The sequence below is a fragment of the Leptodactylus fuscus genome, unplaced genomic scaffold (assembly GCF_031893055.1).
Source record: "Leptodactylus fuscus isolate aLepFus1 unplaced genomic scaffold, aLepFus1.hap2 HAP2_SCAFFOLD_690, whole genome shotgun sequence".
NCBI classification, from domain to species: Eukaryota; Metazoa; Chordata; class Amphibia; order Anura; family Leptodactylidae; genus Leptodactylus; species Leptodactylus fuscus.
The window spans coordinates 25,073-43,678 of record NW_027440725.1 but is presented as its reverse complement, the minus strand read 5'-3'; the positions used below and the strand labels follow the sequence as shown (position 1 = coordinate 43,678).

The 18,606-nt window shown below is 48.3% G+C and overlaps 1 protein-coding gene across 1 annotated transcript in view; it reads left to right on the top strand.

The window, feature by feature from the left end:
• The window catches only part of LOC142188714 (fatty-acid amide hydrolase 1-like), a gene marked incomplete at its 5' end in the record, with an annotated part of 55,242 nt that overhangs the window by 14,365 nt on the left and 22,271 nt on the right, over nt 1-18,606 (top strand). The window contains 1 exon segment of the mRNA XM_075261959.1: nt 504-628. Coding sequence (XP_075118060.1) covers nt 504-628 — 125 coding nt within the window.

The following is an 18,606-nucleotide window of genomic DNA, read 5'->3' as shown; positions in this document are numbered from 1 at the left end:
GTGAGCTCCTCCTAGTGGTGACTGTATAATCTGTATGTAGTGAGCTCCTCCTAGTGGTGACTGTATAATCTGTATGTAGTGAGCTCCCCCTAGTGGTGGATGTATAATCTGTATGTAGTGAGCGCCTCCTAGTGGTGACTGTATAATCTGTATGTAGTGAGCGCCTCCTAGTGGTGACTGTATAATCTGTATGTAGTGAGTTCCTCCTAGTGGTGACTGTATAATCTGTATGTAGTGAGCTCCCCCTAGTGGTGGATGTATAATCTGTATGTAGTGAGCTCCTCCTAGTGGTGACTGTATAATCTGTATGTAGTGAGCTCCTCCTAGTGGTGACTGTATAATCTGTATGTAGTGAGCTCCCTCTAGTGGTGACTGTATAATCTGTATGTAGTGAGCTCCTCCTAGTGGTGACTGTATATACTGTATGTAGTGAGCTCCCCCTACTGGTGACTGTAGGTTTCTGTCATGACTTTCTCTCTCCTATTCTTCCCATATTGTCTCAGTTCCAGCGATGATTGGGCCGATAGCTCGGGACGTTGACAGTCTTGTGGCGGCCATGAGAGCTGTGCTGTGTGATGATATGTTCCAGCTGGACCCCACCGTCCCCCCCATTCCCTTTAATGATGAGGTACGCCTCCTGTTTCCCTTCCATTATTTGCTGTGTCTGTGAGTGATATTTTGGCTTAGTGGCGCCCCCCAGTGTCACAGGCTGGTAATTCTCCAGCCCCTGTGTATGTTCAGTTCTGATCCTGTAGAGGGCAGCACTGAGGTCAGGGGTCCTCCTCATTTGTATAAATTACTCAGCCCTGTTTCTGGGGAGTCACATGACCTGTTACAGCTAGAGATGAGCCAGATGAAGCTGACGAAGTGGAATCCGGTCTGAGTTTCAGGAAATCTCTGATTCGCCTTGGATCCGGATTTCTTCATGCTTTGATTCATTGAATTGCATTTTTTAATAAAATGGCGGCTGCACATGTTAGGACGAGGGGCAGGAACTCTGGGAACGCGGGATCCCCCATAATGGCAGTCAGCAGGCGCCCGGTGATGTCACAGCCCTATAAATATCGGCGGCCATTGTAGGGGCAGTCACATGGCTCTTACTGCAGGGACAGACATCAGCAGGAGCTCGAGACATGGAGAGAAAACAGATAGAAGTTCAGGGAGGATTGTAGGGGAAGTATAAGGGGGAAGTCACAGAAGAATTTGGGGAGGTCGCAGCGTCGTTACCAGAAAGAAACTTACTACACATTGCAGCGCTCACTGCCGCTCATTACTCACCTGTGTGTACAAGGTGCAACACAACAAGCCTGTTACAGCAAAAACAGTGAATTATCATCCACTATTACCTGCACTTGACTCATCACATCTATATACGCTGCTAGTATACACTTATATACGCTGCTAGTATACACCTATATATGCTGCTAGTATACACCTATATACGCTGCTAGTATACACCTATATACGCTGCTAGTATACACCTATATATACTGCTAGTATACACCTATATATGCTGCTAGTACACACCTATATACGCTGCTAGTACACACACTATACACTGCTAGTACACACCTACAGTACAGACCAAAAGTTTGGCCTCATCGTCTCACTCGCAGAGTTTTCTGTATTTCCATGACTATGACAATTGTAGATGACACTGAAGTAAGACATGTGGGATTATAGACTCACCAAACAGTGTGACACCGCTGACAATCTGTCTTCTATTCTCGCTTCCTTTTGCTTTGATTCCTGCTTTGCACACTCTTGGCATTCTCTTGATGAGCTCCATGAGGTAGTCACCAGGAATGAATGGTCTTCCAACAGTGTCAGGTGTTAGGGGAGGAAGGGGCCGCGGATGAAGTCGCAGGTATTGCTAGTCTACTATACTATGTACAGCACTACATATACCATATACACATTATATACATATATATATATATATATACACACACTATACTATGTACAGTCATGGCCAAAAGTTCAGAGACTGCCACAAATCTCCTCTTGTCACATGATCTGCTCCCTCTGGTTTCTGTGTGTTGTCAGATGTTTTTATCACATACAGAAATAGAATTGCAATCATATTCTGAGTAATAAAAGCTTATAGTGACAGTTAGAAGGAGTTACTGCAGCGGTGTAATATTTGCAGTGTTGCCCCTTCTTCTTCTTCTTCAGGACCTCTGCAATTCTCCCTGGCAGCTCTCAATCACCTTCTGCACCAAATCCTGACTGATAGCCGTCCATTCTTGCACAATCAATGCTTGCATTTTGTCAGAATTTGTCGGTTTTTGTTTGTCCACCCGTCTCTTGATGATTGACTACAAGTTCTCAATGGGATTAAGATCTGGGGAGTTTCCAGGCCATGGACCCAAAATCTCTGTGTTTTGTTCCCTGAGCCATTTAGTTCTCCCCTTTGCTTTATGGCAAGGTGCTCCATCATGCTGGAGAAGGCATTGTTGATGGCCAAACTGCTCTTGGACGGTTGGGAGAAGTTGGTCTTGGAGGACATTCTGGTCCCATTCTTTATTCATGGCTGTGTTTTTAGGCAAGACTGTGAGAGAGCCGATTCCCTTGGCGGAGAAGCCACCCCACACATGAATGGTTTCAGGACGCTTTACAGTTGGCATGAGACAAGACTGGTGGTAGCGCTCACCTCCTCTTCTCCCAATAAGCTGTTCTCCAGATGTCCCAAACAATAGAAAAGGGGATTCATCAGAGAAAATGACTTTCCCCCAGTCCTCAGCAGTCCACTCCCTGGACCTTCTGCAGAATATCAGTCTGTCCCTGATGGTTTTTTCTGGAGAGAAGTGACTTCTTTGCTGCCCTCCTTGAGACCAGGCCTTGCTCCAAGAGTCTCCGCAGTCTCACAGTGCGTGCAGATGCACTCACACCTGCCTGCTGCCATTCCTGAGCAAGCTCTGCACTGCTGGTAGCCTGATCCCGCAGCTGAAACACTTTTAAGAGACGGTCCTGGCGCTTGCTGGTCTTTCTTGGGCGCCCTGGAGCCTTTTTGCCAACAATGGAACCTCTCTCCTTGAAGTTCTTGATGATGCGATAGATTGGTGACTGAGGTGCAATCTTTCTAGCTGCGATCCTCTTCCCTGTTAGGCCATTTTTGTGCAGTGCAATGATGACTGCACGCGTTTCTTTAGAGATAACCATGGGTAACAGAAGAGAAACAATGATGCCAAGCACCAGCCTCCTTTTACAGTGTCCAGTGGTGTCATTCTTACTTAATCATGACAGATTGATCTCCAGCCCTGTCCTCATCAACACCCACACCTGTGTTACTGGAGCAATCACTGAAACCATGTTAGCTGGTCCTTTTAAGGCAGGGCTGCAATGATGATGAAATGTGTTTTGGGGGATAAAGTTCATTTTCTAGGCAAATATTGACTTTGCAAGTAATTGGTGTTAAGCTGATCACTCTTTATAACATTCTGGAGTATCTGCAAATTGTCATCAGGAAAACGGAAGCCGTAGACTTTGTAAGAATTACTATTTCTAGCATTCTCAGAACTTTTGGCCATGACTGTGTATATACCTCCTCTGTACGACTTCTCCGGTGCTCGGCTGTGTCCAGGTCTAGGTCAGGTGACTGTTCTCCCTGTATATATATATACCTCCTCTGCAGGTCTTCTCCAGTGCTCGGCTGTGTCCAGGTCTAGGTCAGGTGACTGTTCTCCCTGTATATATATATACCTCCTCTGTACGACTTCTCCAGTGCTCGGCTGTGTCCAGGTCTAGGTCAGGTGACTGTTCTCCCTGTATATATATATATACCTCCTCTGCAGGTCTTCTCCAGTGCTCGGCTGTATCCAGGTCTAGGTCAGGAGACTGTTCTCCCTGTATATATATATACCTCCTCTGCAGGTCTTCTCCGGTGCTCGGCTGTGTCCAGGTCTAGGTCAGGTGACTGTTCTCCCTGTATATATATATATATACCTCCTCTGTAGGTCTTCTCCAGTGCTCGGCTGTGTCCAGGTCTAGGTCAGGTGACTGTTCTCCCTGTATATATATATATATACCTCCTCTGTAGGTCTTCTCCAGTGCTCGGCTGTGTCCAGGTCTAGGTCAGGTGACTGTTCTCCCTGTATATATATATATACCTCCTCTGCAGGTCTTCTCCAGTGCTCGGCTGTATCCAGGTCTAGGTCAGGAGACTGTTCTCCCTGTATATATATATATACCTCCTCTGCAGGTCTTCTCCGGTGCTCAGCTGTGTCCAGGTCTAGGTCAGGTGACTGTTCTCCCTGTATATATATATACCTCCTCTGCAGGTCTTCTCCGGTGCTCGGCTGTGTCCAGGTCTAGGTCAGGTGACTGTTCTCCCTGTATATATATATATATATACCTCCTCTGCAGGTCTTCTCCAGTGCTCGGCTGTGTCCAGGTCTAGGTCAGGTGACTGTTCTCCCTGTATATATATATATATATATATATACCTCCTCTGTACGACTTCTCCGGTGCTCGGCTGTGTCCAGGTCTAGGTCAGGTGACTGTTCTCCCTGTATATATATATATACCTCCTCTGCAGGTCTTCTCCAGTGCTCAGCTGTGTCCAGGTCTAGGTCAGGTGACTGTTCTCCCTGTATATATATATACCTCCTCTGTAGGTCTTCTCCAGTGCTCAGCTGTATCCAGGTCTAGGTCAGGTGACTGTTCTCCCTGTATATATATATACCTCCTCTGCAGGTCTTCTCCAGTGCTCAGCTGTGTCCAGGTCTAGGTCAGGAGACTGTTCTCCCTGTATATATATATATACCTCCTCTGCAGGTCTTCTCCAGTGCTCAGCTGTGTCCAGGTCTAGGTCAGGTGACTGTTCTCCCTGTATATATATATATACCTCCTCTGCAGGTCTTCTCCGGTGCTCGGCTGTATCCAGGTCTAGGTCAGGTGACTGTTCTCCCTGTATATATATATATATACCTCCTCTGCAGGTCTTCTCCAGTGCTCGGCTGTATCCAGGTCTAGGTCAGGTGACTGTTCTCCCTGTATATATATATATACCTCCTCTGCAGGTCTTCTCCAGTGCTCAGCTGTGTCCAGGTCTAGGTCAGGTGACTGTTCTCCCTGTATATATATATATACCTCCTCTGCAGGTCTTCTCCGGTGCTCGGCTGTATCCAGGTCTAGGTCAGGAGACTGTTCTCCCTGTATATATATATATACCTCCTCTGCAGGTCTTCTCCAGTGCTCAGCTGTGTCCAGGTCTAGGTCAGGAGACTGTTCTCCCTGTATATATATATATACCTCCTCTGCAGGTCTTCTCCGGTGCTCGGCTGTATCCAGGTCTAGGTCAGGAGACTGTTCTCCCTGTATATATATATATACCTCCTCTGCAGGTCTTCTCCAGTGCTCAGCTGTGTCCAGGTCTAGGTCAGGTGACTGTTCTCCCTGTATATATATATACCTCCTCTGCAGGTCTTCTCCAGTGCTCGGCTGTATCCAGGTCTAGGTCAGGTGACTGTTCTCCCTGTATATATATATACCTCCTCTGCAGGTCTTCTCCAGTGCTCGGCTGTATCCAGGTCTAGGTCAGGAGACTGTTCTCCCTGTATATATATATACCTCCTCTGTAGGTCTTCTCCAGTGCTCGGCTGTATCCAGGTCTAGGTCAGGTGACTGTTCTCCCTGTATATATATATATACCTCCTCTGCAGGTCTTCTCCAGTGCTCGGCTGTGTCCAGGTCTAGGTCAGGAGACTGTTCTCCCTGTATATATATATATACCTCCTCTGTACGACTTCTCCAGTGCTCTGCTGTGTCCAGGTCTAGGTCAGGTGACTGTTCTCCCTGTATATATATATATATACCTCCTCTGCAGGTCTTCTCCAGTGCTCGGCTGTGTCCAGGTCTAGGTCAGGAGACTGTTCTCCCTGTATATATATATATATACCTCCTCTGCAGGTCTTCTCCAGTGCTCAGCTGTGTCCAGGTCTAGGTCAGGTGACTGTTCTCCCTGTATATATATATATACCTCCTCTGTACGACTTCTCCAGTGCTCTGCTGTGTCCAGGTCTAGGTCAGGTGACTGTTCTCCCTGTATATATATATATATATACCTCCTCTGCAGGTCTTCTCCAGTGCTCGGCTGTGTCCAGGTCTAGGTCAGGAGACTGTTCTCCCTGTATATATATATATACCTCCTCTGTACGACTTCTCCGGTGCTCGGCTGTGTCCAGGTCTAGGTCAGGTGACTGTTCTCCCTGTATATATATATACCTCCTCTGCAGGACTTCTCCAGTGCTCGGCTGTGTCCAGGTCTAGGTCAGGTGACTGTTCTCCCTGTATATATATATATATACCTCCTCTGCAGGTCTTCTCCGGTGCTCGGCTGTGTCCAGGTCTAGGTCAGGTGACTGTTCTCCCTGTATATATATATATACCTCCTCTGCAGGTCTTCTCCGGTGCTCGGCTGTGTCCAGGTCTAGGTCAGGTGACTGTTCTCCCTGTATATATATATATATATACCTCCTCTGCAGGTCTTCTCCAGTGCTCGGCTGTGTCCAGGTCTAGGTCAGGTGACTGTTCTCCCTGTATATATATATATACCTCCTCTGTACGACTTCTCCAGTGCTCAGCTGTGTCCAGGTCTAGGTCAGGTGACTGTTCTCCCTGTATATATATATATACCTCCTCTGTACGACTTCTCCAGTGCTCAGCTGTGTCCAGGTCTAGGTCAGGTGACTGTTCTCCCTGTATATATATATATACCTCCTCTGCAGGTCTTCTCCAGTGCTCAGCTGTGTCCAGGTCTAGGTCAGGTGACTGTTCTCCCTGTATATATATATACCTCCTCTGTACGACTTCTCCAGTGCTCAGCTGTGTCCAGGTCTAGGTCAGGTGACTGTTCTCCCTGTATATATATATATACCTCCTCTGTACGACTTCTCCAGTGCTCTGCTGTGTCCAGGTCTAGGTCAGGTGACTGTTCTCCCTGTATATATATATATATACCTCCTCTGCAGGTCTTCTCCAGTGCTCGGCTGTGTCCAGGTCTAGGTCAGGAGACTGTTCTCCCTGTATATATATATATATACCTCCTCTGCAGGTCTTCTCCAGTGCTCGGCTGTGTCCAGGTCTAGGTCAGGAGACTGTTCTCCCTGTATATATATATATACCTCCTCTGCAGGTCTTCTCCAGTGCTCAGCTGTGTCCAGGTCTAGGTCAGGTGACTGTTCTCCCTGTATATATATATACCTCCTCTGTAGGTCTTCTCCGGTGCTCGGCTGTGTCCAGGTCTAGGTCAGGTGACTGTTCTCCCTGTATATATATATATACCTCCTCTGTAGGTCTTCTCCAGTGCTCAGCTGTATCCAGGTCTAGGTCAGGAGACTGTTCTCCCTGTATATATATATACCTCCTCTGCAGGTCTTCTCCAGTGCTCGGCTGTGTCCAGGTCTAGGTCAGGAGACTGTTCTCCCTGTATATATATATATACCTCCTCTGCAGGTCTTCTCCAGTGCTCAGCTGTGTCCAGGTCTAGGTCAGGAGACTGTTCTCCCTGTATATATATATATACCTCCTCTGCAGGTCTTCTCCAGTGCTCGGCTGTATCCAGGTCTAGGTCAGGTGACTGTTCTCCCTGTATATATATATACCTCCTCTGTAGGTCTTCTCCAGTGCTCGGCTGTATCCAGGTCTAGGTCAGGTGACTGTTCTCCCTGTATATATATATATACCTCCTCTGCAGGTCTTCTCCAGTGCTCGGCTGTATCCAGGTCTAGGTCAGGTGACTGTTCTCCCTGTATATATATATACCTCCTCTGCAGGTCTTCTCCAGTGCTCGGCTGTATCCAGGTCTAGGTCAGGAGACTGTTCTCCCTGTATATATATATACCTCCTCTGTAGGTCTTCTCCAGTGCTCGGCTGTATCCAGGTCTAGGTCAGGTGACTGTTCTCCCTGTATATATATATATACCTCCTCTGCAGGTCTTCTCCAGTGCTCGGCTGTGTCCAGGTCTAGGTCAGGAGACTGTTCTCCCTGTATATATATATATACCTCCTCTGTACGACTTCTCCAGTGCTCTGCTGTGTCCAGGTCTAGGTCAGGTGACTGTTCTCCCTGTATATATATATATATACCTCCTCTGCAGGTCTTCTCCAGTGCTCGGCTGTGTCCAGGTCTAGGTCAGGAGACTGTTCTCCCTGTATATATATATATATACCTCCTCTGCAGGTCTTCTCCAGTGCTCAGCTGTGTCCAGGTCTAGGTCAGGTGACTGTTCTCCCTGTATATATATATATACCTCCTCTGTACGACTTCTCCAGTGCTCTGCTGTGTCCAGGTCTAGGTCAGGTGACTGTTCTCCCTGTATATATATATATATACCTCCTCTGCAGGTCTTCTCCAGTGCTCGGCTGTGTCCAGGTCTAGGTCAGGAGACTGTTCTCCCTGTATATATATATATATATACCTCCTCTGCAGGTCTTCTCCAGTGCTCGGCTGTGTCCAGGTCTAGGTCAGGAGACTGTTCTCCCTGTATATATATATATACCTCCTCTGTACGACTTCTCCGGTGCTCGGCTGTGTCCAGGTCTAGGTCAGGTGACTGTTCTCCCTGTATATATATATACCTCCTCTGCAGCTCTTCTCCAGTGCTCAGCTGTGTCCAGGTCTAGGTCAGGTGACTGTTCTCCCTGTATATATATATACCTCCTCTGCAGGACTTCTCCAGTGCTCGGCTGTGTCCAGGTCTAGGTCAGGTGACTGTTCTCCCTGTATATATATATATATACCTCCTCTGCAGGTCTTCTCCAGTGCTCGGCTGTATCCAGGTCTAGGTCAGGTGACTGTTCTCCCTGTATATATATATACCTCCTCTGTAGGTCTTCTCCAGTGCTCAGCTGTATCCAGGTCTAGGTCAGGAGACTGTTCTCCCTGTATATATATATATACCTCCTCTGCAGGTCTTCTCCGGTGCTCGGCTGTATCCAGGTCTAGGTCAGGTGACTGTTCTCCCTGTATATATATATATACCTCCTCTGTAGGTCTTCTCCAGTGCTCGGCTGTGTCCAGGTCTAGGTCAGGTGACTGTTCTCCCTGTATATATATATATACCTCCTCTGCAGGTCTTCTCCAGTGCTCAGCTGTGTCCAGGTCTAGGTCAGGTGACTGTTCTCCCTGTATATATATATACCTCCTCTGCAGGTCTTCTCCAGTGCTCGGCTGTGTCCAGGTCTAGGTCAGGAGACTGTTCTCCCTGTATATATATATACCTCCTCTGTAGGTCTTCTCCAGTGCTCAGCTGTATCCAGGTCTAGGTCAGGTGACTGTTCTCCCTGTATATATATATATACCTCCTCTGTAGGTCTTCTCCAGTGCTCAGCTGTATCCAGGTCTAGGTCAGGTGACTGTTCTCCCTGTATATATATATACCTCCTCTGCAGGTCTTCTCCAGTGCTCAGCTGTGTCCAGGTCTAGGTCAGGTGACTGTTCTCCCTGTATATATATATATACCTCCTCTGCAGGTCTTCTCCAGTGCTCAGCTGTATCCAGGTCTAGGTCAGGAGACTGTTCTCCCTGTATATATATATATACCTCCTCTGCAGGTCTTCTCCAGTGCTCAGCTGTGTCCAGGTCTAGGTCAGGTGACTGTTCTCCCTGTATATATATATATACCTCCTCTGCAGGTCTTCTCCAGTGCTCAGCTGTGTCCAGGTCTAGGTCAGGTGACTGTTCTCCCTGTATATATATATATACCTCCTCTGCAGGTCTTCTCCAGTGCTCGGCTGTATCCAGGTCTAGGTCAGGTGACTGTTCTCCCTGTATATATATATATACCTCCTCTGCAGGTCTTCTCCAGTGCTCGGCTGTGTCCAGGTCTAGGTCAGGTGACTGTTCTCCCTGTATATATATATATACCTCCTCTGTAGGTCTTCTCCAGTGCTCGGATGTGTCCAGGTCTAGGTCAGGAGACTGTTCTCCCTGTATATATATATACCTCCTCTGTAGGTCTTCTCCAGTGCTCAGCTGTATCCAGGTCTAGGTCAGGAGACTGTTCTCCCTGTATATATATATATACCTCCTCTGTACGACTTCTCCGGTGCTCGGCTGTGTCCAGGTCTAGGTCAGGAGACTGTTCTCCCTGTATATATATATACCTCCTCTGCAGGTCTTCTCCAGTGCTCAGCTGTGTCCAGGTCTAGGTCAGGTGACTGTTCTCCCTGTATATATATATACCTCCTCTGCAGGTCTTCTCCAGTGCTCAGCTGTGTCCAGGTCTAGGTCAGGTGACTGTTCTCCCTGTATATATATATATACCTCCTCTGCAGGTCTTCTCCGGTGCTCGGCTGTGTCCAGGTCTAGGTCAGGTGACTGTTCTCCCTGTATATATATATACCTCCTCTGCAGGTCTTCTCCAGTGCTCAGCTGTGTCCAGGTCTAGGTCAGGTGACTGTTCTCCCTGTATATATATATACCTCCTCTGCAGGTCTTCTCCAGTGCTCGGCTGTGTCCAGGTCTAGGTCAGGAGACTGTTCTCCCTGTATATATATATATACCTCCTCTGTACGACTTCTCCGGTGCTCGGCTGTGTCCAGGTCTAGGTCAGGTGACTGTTCTCCCTGTATATATATATATACCTCCTCTGCAGGTCTTCTCCAGTGCTCGGCTGTGTCCAGGTCTAGGTCAGGTGACTGTTCTCCCTGTATATATATATATACCTCCTCTGCAGGTCTTCTCCAGTGCTCGGCTGTATCCAGGTCTAGGTCAGGTGACTGTTCTCCCTGTATATATATATATACCTCCTCTGCAGGTCTTCTCCAGTGCTCGGCTGTGTCCAGGTCTAGGTCAGGTGACTGTTCTCCCTGTATATATATATACCTCCTCTGCAGGACTTCTCCAGTGCTCGGCTGTGTCCAGGTCTAGGTCAGGTGACTGTTCTCCCTGTATATATATATACCTCCTCTGCAGGTCTTCTCCAGTGCTCGGCTGTGTCCAGGTCTAGGTCAGGTGACTGTTCTCCCTGTATATATATATATACCTCCTCTGCAGGTCTTCTCCAGTGCTCGGCTGTGTCCAGGTCTAGGTCAGGAGACTGTTCTCCCTGTATATATATATATACCTCCTCTGCAGGTCTTCTCCAGTGCTCAGCTGTATCCAGGTCTAGGTCAGGTGACTGTTCTCCCTGTATATATATATACCTCCTCTCTACGACTTCTCCAGTGCTCGGCTGTGTCCAGGTCTAGGTCAGGAGACTGTTCTCCCTGTATATATATATACCTCCTCTGCAGGTCTTCTCCAGTGCTCAGCTGTATCCAGGTCTAGGTCAGGTGACTGTTCTCCCTGTATATATATATATATACCTCCTCTGTACGACTTCTCCAGTGCTCGGCTGTGTCCAGGTCTAGGTCAGGAGACTGTTCTCCCTGTATATATATATATATATACCTCCTCTGCAGGTCTTCTCCAGTGCTCGGCTGTGTCCAGGTCTAGGTCAGGAGACTGTTCTCCCTGTATATATATATACCTCCTCTGCAGGTCTTCTCCAGTGCTCGGCTGTATCCAGGTCTAGGTCAGGAGACTGTTCTCCCTGTATATATATATACCTCCTCTGCAGGTCTTCTCCGGTGCTCGGCTGTGTCCAGGTCTAGGTCAGGTGACTGTTCTCCCTGTATATATATATATACCTCCTCTGCAGGTCTTCTCCAGTGCTCGGCTGTGTCCAGGTCTAGGTCAGGTGACTGTTCTCCCTGTATATATATATATACCTCCTCTGCAGGTCTTCTCCGGTGCTCGGCTGTATCCAGGTCTAGGTCAGGTGACTGTTCTCCCTGTATATATATATATACCTCCTCTGCAGGTCTTCTCCGGTGCTCGGCTGTGTCCAGGTCTAGGTCAGGTGACTGTTCTCCCTGTATATATATATATACCTCCTCTGCAGGTCTTCTCCGGTGCTCGGCTGTATCCAGGTCTAGGTCAGGTGACTGTTCTCCCTGTATATATATATATACCTCCTCTGCAGGTCTTCTCCGGTGCTCGGCTGTGTCCAGGTCTAGGTCAGGAGACTGTTCTCCCTGTATATATATATATACCTCCTCTGCAGGTCTTCTCCAGTGCTCAGCTGTGTCCAGGTCTAGGTCAGGTGACTGTTCTCCCTGTATATATATATATACCTCCTCTGCAGGTCTTCTCCAGTGCTCAGCTGTGTCCAGGTCTAGGTCAGGTGACTGTTCTCCCTGTATATATATATATATACCTCCTCTGCAGGTCTTCTCCAGTGCTCGGCTGTGTCCAGGTCTAGGTCAGGAGACTGTTCTCCCTGTATATATATATACCTCCTCTGCAGGTCTTCTCCAGTGCTCAGCTGTGTCCAGGTCTAGGTCAGGAGACTGTTCTCCCTGTATATATATATACCTCCTCTGCAGGTCTTCTCCAGTGCTCGGCTGTATCCAGGTCTAGGTCAGGAGACTGTTCTCCCTGTATATATATATACCTCCTCTGCAGGTCTTCTCCGGTGCTCGGCTGTGTCCAGGTCTAGGTCAGGTGACTGTTCTCCCTGTATATATATATATACCTCCTCTGCAGGTCTTCTCCAGTGCTCGGCTGTGTCCAGGTCTAGGTCAGGTGACTGTTCTCCCTGTATATATATATATACCTCCTCTGCAGGTCTTCTCCAGTGCTCGGCTGTGTCCAGGTCTAGGTCAGGTGACTGTTCTCCCTGTATATATATATATATACCTCCTCTGCAGGTCTTCTCCAGTGCTCGGCTGTGTCCAGGTCTAGGTCAGGAGACTGTTCTCCCTGTATATATATATACCTCCTCTGCAGGTCTTCTCCAGTGCTCAGCTGTGTCCAGGTCTAGGTCAGGAGACTGTTCTCCCTGTATATATATATACCTCCTCTGCAGGTCTTCTCCAGTGCTCGGCTGTATCCAGGTCTAGGTCAGGAGACTGTTCTCCCTGTATATATATATACCTCCTCTGCAGGTCTTCTCCGGTGCTCGGCTGTGTCCAGGTCTAGGTCAGGTGACTGTTCTCCCTGTATATATATATATACCTCCTCTGCAGGTCTTCTCCAGTGCTCGGCTGTGTCCAGGTCTAGGTCAGGTGACTGTTCTCCCTGTATATATATATATACCTCCTCTGCAGGTCTTCTCCGGTGCTCGGCTGTATCCAGGTCTAGGTCAGGAGACTGTTCTCCCTGTATATATATATACCTCCTCTGCAGGTCTTCTCCGGTGCTCGGCTGTGTCCAGGTCTAGGTCAGGTGACTGTTCTCCCTGTATATATATATATATACCTCCTCTGCAGGTCTTCTCCGGTGCTCGGCTGTGTCCAGGTCTAGGTCAGGTGACTGTTCTCCCTGTATATATATATATACCTCCTCTGCAGGTCTTCTCCGGTGCTCGGCTGTATCCAGGTCTAGGTCAGGTGACTGTTCTCCCTGTATATATATATATACCTCCTCTGCAGGTCTTCTCCGGTGCTCGGCTGTGTCCAGGTCTAGGTCAGGTGACTGTTCTCCCTGTATATATATATATACCTCCTCTGCAGGTCTTCTCCAGTGCTCGGCTGTGTCCAGGTCTAGGTCAGGTGACTGTTCTCCCTGTATATATATATATACCTCCTCTGCAGGTCTTCTCCGGTGCTCGGCTGTATCCAGGTCTAGGTCAGGTGACTGTTCTCCCTGTATATATATATACCTCCTCTGCAGGTCTTCTCCAGTGCTCAGCTGTGTCCAGGTCTAGGTCAGGTGACTGTTCTCCCTGTATATATATATACCTCCTCTGCAGGTCTTCTCCAGTGCTCGGCTGTGTCCAGGTCTAGGTCAGGAGACTGTTCTCCCTGTATATATATATACCTCCTCTGCAGGTCTTCTCCAGTGCTCAGCTGTGTCCAGGTCTAGGTCAGGAGACTGTTCTCCCTGTATATATATATATACCTCCTCTGTAGGTCTTCTCCAGTGCTCAGCTGTGTCCAGGTCTAGGTCAGGTGACTGTTCTCCCTGTATATATATATATATATATACCTCCTCTGTAGGTCTTCTCCAGTGCTCGGCTGTGTCCAGGTCTAGGTCAGGTGACTGTTCTCCCTGTATATATATATACCTCCTCTGCAGGTCTTCTCCAGTGCTCAGCTGTATCCAGGTCTAGGTCAGGTGACTGTTCTCCCTGTATATATATATACCTCCTCTGCAGGTCTTCTCCAGTGCTCAGCTGTGTCCAGGTCTAGGTCAGGTGACTGTTCTCCCTGTATATATATATACCTCCTCTGCAGGTCTTCTCCAGTGCTCGGCTGTGTCCAGGTCTAGGTCAGGAGACTGTTCTCCCTGTATATATATATATACCTCCTCTGTACGACTTCTCCGGTGCTCGGCTGTGTCCAGGTCTAGGTCAGGTGACTGTTCTCCCTGTATATATATATACCTCCTCTGCAGGACTTCTCCAGTGCTCGGCTGTGTCCAGGTCTAGGTCAGGTGACTGTTCTCCCTGTATATATATATATACCTCCTCTGCAGGTCTTCTCCAGTGCTCGGCTGTGTCCAGGTCTAGGTCAGGTGACTGTTCTCCCTGTATATATATATACCTCCTCTGCAGGTCTTCTCCAGTGCTCGGCTGTATCCAGGTCTAGGTCAGGAGACTGTTCTCCCTGTATATATATATACCTCCTCTGCAGGTCTTCTCCGGTGCTCGGCTGTATCCAGGTCTAGGTCAGGTGACTGTTCTCCCTGTATATATATATACCTCCTCTGCAGGTCTTCTCCAGTGCTCGGCTGTGTCCAGGTCTAGGTCAGGTGACTGTTCTCCCTGTATATATATATATACCTCCTCTGCAGGTCTTCTCCAGTGCTCAGCTGTGTCCAGGTCTAGGTCAGGTGACTGTTCTCCCTGTATATATATATATACCTCCTCTGCAGGTCTTCTCCAGTGCTCGGCTGTGTCCAGGTCTAGGTCAGGAGACTGTTCTCCCTGTATATATATATATACCTCCTCTGCAGGTCTTCTCCAGTGCTCAGCTGTATCCAGGTCTAGGTCAGGTGACTGTTCTCCCTGTATATATATATATACCTCCTCTGCAGGTCTTCTCCAGTGCTCGGCTGTGTCCAGGTCTAGGTCAGGAGACTGTTCTCCCTGTATATATATATATACCTCCTCTGCAGGTCTTCTCCAGTGCTCGGCTGTGTCCAGGTCTAGGTCAGGTGACTGTTCTCCCTGTATATATATATATACCTCCTCTGCAGGTCTTCTCCGGTGCTCGGCTGTATCCAGGTCTAGGTCAGGTGACTGTTCTCCCTGTATATATATATATACCTCCTCTGCAGGTCTTCTCCGGTGCTCGGCTGTGTCCAGGTCTAGGTCAGGTGACTGTTCTCCCTGTATATATATATATACCTCCTCTGCAGGTCTTCTCCGGTGCTCGGCTGTATCCAGGTCTAGGTCAGGTGACTGTTCTCCCTGTATATATATATATACCTCCTCTGCAGGTCTTCTCCGGTGCTCGGCTGTGTCCAGGTCTAGGTCAGGAGACTGTTCTCCCTGTATATATATATATACCTCCTCTGCAGGTCTTCTCCAGTGCTCAGCTGTGTCCAGGTCTAGGTCAGGTGACTGTTCTCCCTGTATATATATATATACCTCCTCTGCAGGTCTTCTCCAGTGCTCAGCTGTGTCCAGGTCTAGGTCAGGTGACTGTTCTCCCTGTATATATATATACCTCCTCTGCAGGTCTTCTCCAGTGCTCGGCTGTGTCCAGGTCTAGGTCAGGAGACTGTTCTCCCTGTATATATATATACCTCCTCTGCAGGTCTTCTCCAGTGCTCAGCTGTGTCCAGGTCTAGGTCAGGAGACTGTTCTCCCTGTATATATATATACCTCCTCTGCAGGTCTTCTCCAGTGCTCGGCTGTATCCAGGTCTAGGTCAGGAGACTGTTCTCCCTGTATATATATATACCTCCTCTGCAGGTCTTCTCCGGTGCTCGGCTGTGTCCAGGTCTAGGTCAGGTGACTGTTCTCCCTGTATATATATATATACCTCCTCTGCAGGTCTTCTCCAGTGCTCGGCTGTGTCCAGGTCTAGGTCAGGTGACTGTTCTCCCTGTATATATATATATACCTCCTCTGCAGGTCTTCTCCGGTGCTCGGCTGTATCCAGGTCTAGGTCAGGAGACTGTTCTCCCTGTATATATATATACCTCCTCTGCAGGTCTTCTCCGGTGCTCGGCTGTGTCCAGGTCTAGGTCAGGTGACTGTTCTCCCTGTATATATATATATACCTCCTCTGCAGGTCTTCTCCGGTGCTCGGCTGTGTCCAGGTCTAGGTCAGGTGACTGTTCTCCCTGTATATATATATATACCTCCTCTGCAGGTCTTCTCCGGTGCTCGGCTGTATCCAGGTCTAGGTCAGGTGACTGTTCTCCCTGTATATATATATATACCTCCTCTGCAGGTCTTCTCCGGTGCTCGGCTGTGTCCAGGTCTAGGTCAGGTGACTGTTCTCCCTGTATATATATATATACCTCCTCTGCAGGTCTTCTCCAGTGCTCGGCTGTGTCCAGGTCTAGGTCAGGTGACTGTTCTCCCTGTATATATATATATACCTCCTCTGCAGGTCTTCTCCGGTGCTCGGCTGTATCCAGGTCTAGGTCAGGTGACTGTTCTCCCTGTATATATATATATACCTCCTCTGCAGGTCTTCTCCGGTGCTCGGCTGTGTCCAGGTCTAGGTCAGGAGACTGTTCTCCCTGTATATATATATATACCTCCTCTGCAGGTCTTCTCCAGTGCTCAGCTGTGTCCAGGTCTAGGTCAGGTGACTGTTCTCCCTGTATATATATATATACCTCCTCTGCAGGTCTTCTCCAGTGCTCAGCTGTGTCCAGGTCTAGGTCAGGAGACTGTTCTCCCTGTATATATATATATACCTCCTCTGTAGGTCTTCTCCAGTGCTCAGCTGTGTCCAGGTCTAGGTCAGGTGACTGTTCTCCCTGTATATATATATATATATATACCTCCTCTGTAGGTCTTCTCCAGTGCTCGGCTGTGTCCAGGTCTAGGTCAGGTGACTGTTCTCCCTGTATATATATATACCTCCTCTGCAGGTCTTCTCCAGTGCTCAGCTGTATCCAGGTCTAGGTCAGGTGACTGTTCTCCCTGTATATATATATACCTCCTCTGCAGGTCTTCTCCAGTGCTCAGCTGTGTCCAGGTCTAGGTCAGGTGACTGTTCTCCCTGTATATATATATACCTCCTCTGCAGGTCTTCTCCAGTGCTCGGCTGTGTCCAGGTCTAGGTCAGGAGACTGTTCTCCCTGTATATATATATATACCTCCTCTGTACGACTTCTCCGGTGCTCGGCTGTGTCCAGGTCTAGGTCAGGTGACTGTTCTCCCTGTATATATATATATACCTCCTCTGCAGGACTTCTCCAGTGCTCGGCTGTGTCCAGGTCTAGGTCAGGTGACTGTTCTCCCTGTATATATATATATACCTCCTCTGCAGGTCTTCTCCAGTGCTCGGCTGTGTCCAGGTCTAGGTCAGGTGACTGTTCTCCCTGTATATATATATACCTCCTCTGCAGGTCTTCTCCAGTGCTCGGCTGTATCCAGGTCTAGGTCAGGAGACTGTTCTCCCTGTATATATATATACCTCCTCTGCAGGTCTTCTCCGGTGCTCGGCTGTATCCAGGTCTAGGTCAGGTGACTGTTCTCCCTGTATATATATATACCTCCTCTGCAGGTCTTCTCCAGTGCTCGGCTGTGTCCAGGTCTAGGTCAGGTGACTGTTCTCCCTGTATATATATATATACCTCCTCTGCAGGTCTTCTCCAGTGCTCAGCTGTGTCCAGGTCTAGGTCAGGTGACTGTTCTCCCTGTATATATATATATACCTCCTCTGCAGGTCTTCTCCAGTGCTCGGCTGTGTCCAGGTCTAGGTCAGGAGACTGTTCTCCCTGTATATATATATATACCTCCTCTGCAGGTCTTCTCCAGTGCTCAGCTGTATCCAGGTCTAGGTCAGGTGACTGTTCTCCCTGTATATATATATATACCTCCTCTGCAGGTCTTCTCCAGTGCTCGGCTGTGTCCAGGTCTAGGTCAGGAGACTGTTCTCCCTGTATATATATATATACCTCCTCTGCAGGTCTTCTCCAGTGCTCGGCTGTGTCCAGGTCTAGGTCAGGTGACTGTTCTCCCTGTATATATATATACCTCCTCTGCAGGTCTTCTCCAGTGCTCGGCTGTGTCCAGGTCTAGGTCAGGAGACTGTTCTCCCTGTATATATATATACCTCCTCTGCAGGTCTTCTCCAGTGCTCGGCTGTATCCAGGTCTAGGTCAGGAGACTGTTCTCCCTGTATATATATATACCTCCTCTGCAGGTCTTCTCCGGTGCTCGGCTGTATCCAGGTCTAGGTCAGGTGACTGTTCTCCCTGTATATATATATACCTCCTCTGCAGGTCTTCTCCAGTGCTCGGCTGTGTCCAGGTCTAGGTCAGGTGACTGTTCTCCCTGTATATATATATATACCTCCTCTGCAGGTCTTCTCCAGTGCTCAGCTGTGTCCAGGTCTAGGTCAGGTGACTGTTCTCCCTGTATATATATATATACCTCCTCTGCAGGTCTTCTCCGGTGCTCGGCTGTGTCCAGGTCTAGGTCAGGT